General features: G+C 50.7%; 1 protein-coding gene across 1 annotated transcript in view; it reads right to left on the bottom strand.

Annotated features, from left to right (window-relative positions):
- Positions 1 to 233: 233 nt before the first annotated feature.
- LOC306938618 (putative methyltransferase-like protein 24) overlaps positions 234 to 5,523 on the bottom strand; it is a gene marked incomplete at both ends in the record, with an annotated part of 23,909 nt that continues 18,619 nt past the window's right edge. Inside the window, 4 exons of the mRNA XM_079522881.1 lie at positions 234 to 548; positions 2,870 to 3,239; positions 3,897 to 4,015; positions 4,211 to 4,282. Coding sequence (XP_079379007.1) covers positions 234 to 548; positions 2,870 to 3,239; positions 3,897 to 4,015; positions 4,211 to 4,282 — 876 coding nt within the window. The remainder of the gene's footprint in view (positions 549 to 2,869; positions 3,240 to 3,896; positions 4,016 to 4,210; positions 4,283 to 5,523) is intronic.

Raw genomic sequence — 5,523 nt, 5'->3', positions numbered from 1 at the left:
AAAGATTTGTGCCACATTTTCACGACTTTTCAAAAAATAGCAGACCTACAAGCTCGTAGCGCGCCACTCGGTGGCGCGCTACGAGCTTGTAGATCTGCTATTTTTCAATAGCTAAAGTATAACATAATGCTTAAAACACCAAAAGGGGTTCCCGCCCAGAATGGGTTAAGTGTTATTTATTTAGTGGGCGGCGGTGGCTCAACTGGCCTCAGGTCTAAACGGGTCCAATCGTGTCATTGTATCACGTTGACCCAGCTGAGCGTGTAGGCTCCGTGCGCGCCCTCCGTCGCCCTCTTCAGGACGTCCTGTCCCGCCGCGGCGGCGGGCGCGCTGTGGACCAGCCGCAGCCCCGCGGCCCCCAGGCCCCGCAGCACGCTGAACCAGTAGCGCAGCACCTCGTGGTCCGTGGCGCCCGGCACCTCGAACCCCGCCCACTGCAGGTGGACCCGGGCCACCAGGTGGCGCACCCCGCCCACCGTCCCCAGCTCCAGCCAGTTCTGGAAGACCCGCCACTCTGCGCTGAGGAGGTCCGCGTACAGGAAGTCCACCTGATGGGGGGAGGGGGGGGGGGGGAGGGGAGGGAGAAGAGAGGGAGGGGAGAGAGAGAGAGAGTGTTAATTTTTTTTTCTTTTTTATAATTTTTATCCCACGATTTTGTAACCCATTTTTCACCCCTGTGTCAATTATCTAATGTGATCCTGGGCTCTACACACCCTCCGCCAACCTAGTCCCCATATATGGGGGACATGGGGAGAGCAACGGACTTGAACTAGAGTGTTCATTTTGACAGCAAATTTTGATTTGGTTTTAGCCTGATTTTACACTTGGTTGCATGCTGAGAATAGCCGATCTACAAGCTCACAACAACGCGTTGCAATGCGACACATTGTGAGCTTGTAGATCAGCTATTTTCAGCAAGTGAAAAAAAACTGTCATTACGACGGCATCAAGGCCCACCCAAAATGCATTTTGTTCGACTAAATCAACTGTAGATTTAGTCGACTAAAATCTTATATTTAGTCGACTAAAACTAGACTAACACTAAAACATTCCAGGTGACCAAAATGTGACTAAAACTAAATTAAAACTATTCAAGAGACTTTGACTAAAACTAAAATCAAAATCACTGGACTAGACTAAACAACATGCCACACAATCCTTGCACAGCGTCCAAAAACAAGACAATACGTGGGCTCATAGCTCCCTCCAGTGGCCGCAGCTACGCTACTACAGCAGCGCTGCAGAGTCACACTGACACTGACTTTTAAAAAAATAAATAAAAGAAACTGTTGCCATGGCAGCCGGGGATGGCTCAGAGCCTTGTTGCTATGGGAACCACGTACAAAAGTGAAGAGTTTCTTTTGTGGGTAAGATGGGGTGATGGATGGGGGGGGGTGGAGGGGGGGGTGTAAGGTACGTTTGTTTGTTTGTCACTGACTGAGTGTGCAGACAGACAGTGTGTGTGTGGGGGGGCGTGTGCATGTGTGTGTGCGCGTGTGTGTCTGTGTGTGTGTGTCTGTGTGTGTGTGTGATGTGGCAGATGAGGCAGAATACCTGAGCACCGTGGCAGACCCAAAACAAAGACAAATCTTGACTAGGTTCAGAGTCAGTGAGCTCTCAGTCTTGCAATGGAGAAAGGCCGTCATAGGCAGACCTGTCTGTCTCCCAACAGAGACTCTATGCACCTATAACTGCACACAAAATGAAGTGGAAACTGAGCTCAACTGATTTCCTAACTGTCTGTCTGTCCACTAGCTGTACCGAATGGTGAATGGTGCATTTATACAGAGCCTTTTATCCAAGGCGCTTCACATAGATGGTGCATTACATTCACCCATTCACACACCTTTACATAGATTGTGTATTACATTCACACACACACACATTCACACACCTTTACATAGATTGTGCATTACATTCACCCATTCACACACACACATTCACACACCTTTACATAGATTGTGCATTACATTCACCCATTCACACACACACACATTCAACACACCGATGACAGAGGAAACCATGCAAGGCACCAACCTGCACATCAGGAGCAATTAGGGGTTCAATTAGGGAGTCTTGCTCAAGGAAAGAGCCCGGGTTCGAACTGGAAACCTTCCATACGGCCACTCTACCCCTGAGCCACGACATCAGAAACACATACTTCCCACAGATGAAAACATGACCAATGATTTTTTTTTAAACTCCCTTATCTGCTGGTCAAAGTACAACAATGTGCAAACACAAGCAGCAAGATTCATGAGCTATACTGTGATAGGAGAAGGATATCAATGGAACAGACGAAAGACTACTAATCATTGTGTGTATTCTGCATCGAGTGACCTCGGTACAAACATATTGATCTATTGGATATTCTGACTTTCAACTGTACATAACATTTTGATCGAATTGTTTTCTCATGCCAATAAAGCCCTTTCAATTGAATTATTTGTGTGTGTGTGTGTGTGTGTGTGTGTGTGTGTGTGTGTGTGTGTGTGTGGTAAATGGTGCATTTATATAGCGCCTTTATCCAAGGCGCTTTACATACATTGTGCATTACATTCACACACACATTCATACACCGATGCCGGAGGAAACCATGCAAGGCACCAACCAGCACATCAGGAGCAATTAGGGGTTCAGAGTCTTGCTCAAGGACACTTCGACACTAACTCTGGGGGAGCCCGGGTTCGAACTGGCAACCTTGCGGTTCCCATCCGGCCACTCTACCCCTGAGCCACAGCCGCCCCCGCGCATGTGTGTGTGTGTGTGTGTGCATACTCACATGCATGCTCACGTGCGTGCGTGTTCACATGCGTGCGTGCGTGTGTGCTCCTGTGCGTGCTCAAATGCGTGCGTGCGTGCATCATACCGTGTGATGCCCCAGCGCCTCCATGATGTCAGCCAGCGTGTGAGAGACGCTACCCAACGAGGCTCCGCCCCTTCCTCTCCCTCGCCGCTGTGGCCGTTTCCGTTTCTGTGTCCGCGGCGCCGCTCGCCACTCCAGCCACATCCTGTGGTGTGTGACCACGCCCCCTCCTCCTCGGGCCACCGCCAAACCTTCGCCATCAGCAGCGACGGCGGTAACAGCCGGGGACTGACCGCCCCTAGCACGACCACTGTGATTGGACAACGACGACGACGCAGCATTGGAACTCCTCCCAGTCCCGGGATCGAACCGGTGGACCTGGCATCCACGCCCTAATACGGTCTGCAGGAAGTCTGCATCGCCCTCGTCCATACTGGAGAGAGAGAGAGGGGGGGGGGGGAGCAGACAAAGAGGGAGTCAGACAAAGAGAGATACAGATCGACAGGCATACATATGTGTGTGTGTGGGGGAGAGAGAGAGAGAGAGAGAGAGAGAGAGATAGAGAGCAGACAAAGACAGAATGATACAGGCAGGCAGGCAGGCAGGCAGGCAGACAGACAGACAGACAGACAGACAGACAGACAGACAGACAGACAGACAGACAGACAGACAGACAGACAGACAGACAGACAGACAGAGGTGGGGGTAGCAGGGGTGAAATACAGCAAGACAAAGACATTGAGACAGACAGACAGACAGACAGACAGACAGACAGACAGGCTGGGACAGACAGACAGACAGACAGACAGACAGACAGACAGACAGACAGACAGACAGACAGACAGGCTGAGGCAGACAGAGCTAAAAAAAATGAAGCAGATAAGTTGTAGGGAGATGATTCTATGCATGATTAAATATGCATTAGTACGTTGTTTATGCTCTCTGTGCCGGTGATATGAATGAATAAGCAGTGCACGCACGCACGCACGCACGCACGCACGCACGCACGCACGCACGCACGCACGCACGCACGCACGCACGCGCATGCATACACGCACGCACGCACGCACGCACGCACGCACACACCTACCTGAAAGAGTATGCGATACATGGCGAGTGTAGGTCTGGAAGGAGCCAGTCTTCGGCGCACAGCAGCCAAGCCTCTGAGGGACCTCCAGGGGCCTGTGAGGCCTGGGACTCGCCTGGGACCTGCACCCTGGCTCCAGAGGCCTGGGACTCGCCTGGGACCTGCACCCTGGCTCCAGAGGCCTGGGACTGGCCTGGGACCTGCACCCTGGCTCCAGAGGCCTGGGACTGGCCTGGGACCTGTGCCCTGGCTCCAGAGGCCTGGGACTGGCCTGGGACCTGTGCCCTGGCTCCAGAGGCCTGGGACTGGCCTGGGACCTGTGCCCTGGGCCCAGAGGCCTGCTGTGAGGCCTGGGACTGGCCTGGGACCAGCACCCTGGAGCAGTTAACCTGCAGACGGAGCACCAGATACATAAGGTGAAATAAGGAAGGAATCAAGACAAGTTGGTAACATTATTCATTTCAACATATCGTTGCTGCCGCGCAGCATATTCTAGACTCGCTATATTGGCTCTACTTGATCACACTTCACAGCGTCAGAAGAATCAGAAGTATCAGATCTACAAGCTCTAAACGTGGTTACGTGGCGCCAAGAAGCGACACGTTTCGAACTTGTCGATCTGCTACTTTTTTTTTTTTTGTTTAAGATATTTTTTTGCGGCTTACGCCTTTTATTGTTTTTTTTTTTTGAAGGGACAGACAGTAGGCTGACAGGAAACGGGAGAGAGATGGGGGAAGACATGCAGTAAAGGCCGTGTCGGGCTCGGGAGTCGAACCCGCGGCACACTGCGACTGGATTACCAGTCGGGTGCCCAGACGGTTACGCCACCGCCTGGGCCTCGATCTGCTACTTTTGATGCTTTCGAATTTGAATCCTGAAAAGTAACAGTTTTGGACATAATATGAGGTGTACTGTATGTACACCCAACAATACACTAGGATGATATAAGTCATTTTCATAGAGTCCCATGAATATAGTCACATTTACTGTGCTTCTGAAAGTCAAAGTCATACGATTTGTCACACACGTTACCGCAGTGAAATTTGTTCTCCGCATTTGACCCATCTCTTGGAGCGGTGAGCCGCAGCCAAGGAGCGGTGAGCCGCAGCCAAGGAGCGGTGAGCTGCAGCGTGCGCCGCACTCGGGAATCATTTGATTAGTAGATTTGACCCCCCAATCCAACACTTTGATGCTGAGTGTCAAGCAGGGAGGCATTGGATCCCATTTTTACAGTCTTTGGTATGACCCGGCCGGGGATCGAACCCCCGACCTCCCAGTTTCAGGGAGGACACTCTAACCTCAAGGCCACTGTCTGGTAGACAAACGTGCCTGCTACTGCTGGCTGCGATAGAGGGCAACATGTTTCAAACCGTTGATGAAATAGTCCTATTTTGAAACCGACTGAATTACAATTTATATTAGACAATTTAGGCATTTTAATAGCAGACGCTCTTAATCCAGAGCTACTTACAGTAAGCACGAACAACACATGATAATACATCATCTAGGATCAAACAATAACCTAACATCCATCTAACAGTAGAATATAAGTATACACTATGACTATACTATGCTATCTAAACTACAAATGTAGGCTTTGCATCTGCCTGCAAGGTCGTTGAGTTGAGGC

The sequence above is a fragment of the Electrona antarctica genome (genome assembly GCF_951216825.1).
Source record: "Electrona antarctica genome assembly, chromosome: 15".
NCBI lineage: Eukaryota > Metazoa > Chordata > Actinopteri > Myctophiformes > Myctophidae > Electrona > Electrona antarctica.
This window is presented reverse-complemented; position numbering and strand designations above follow the sequence as displayed.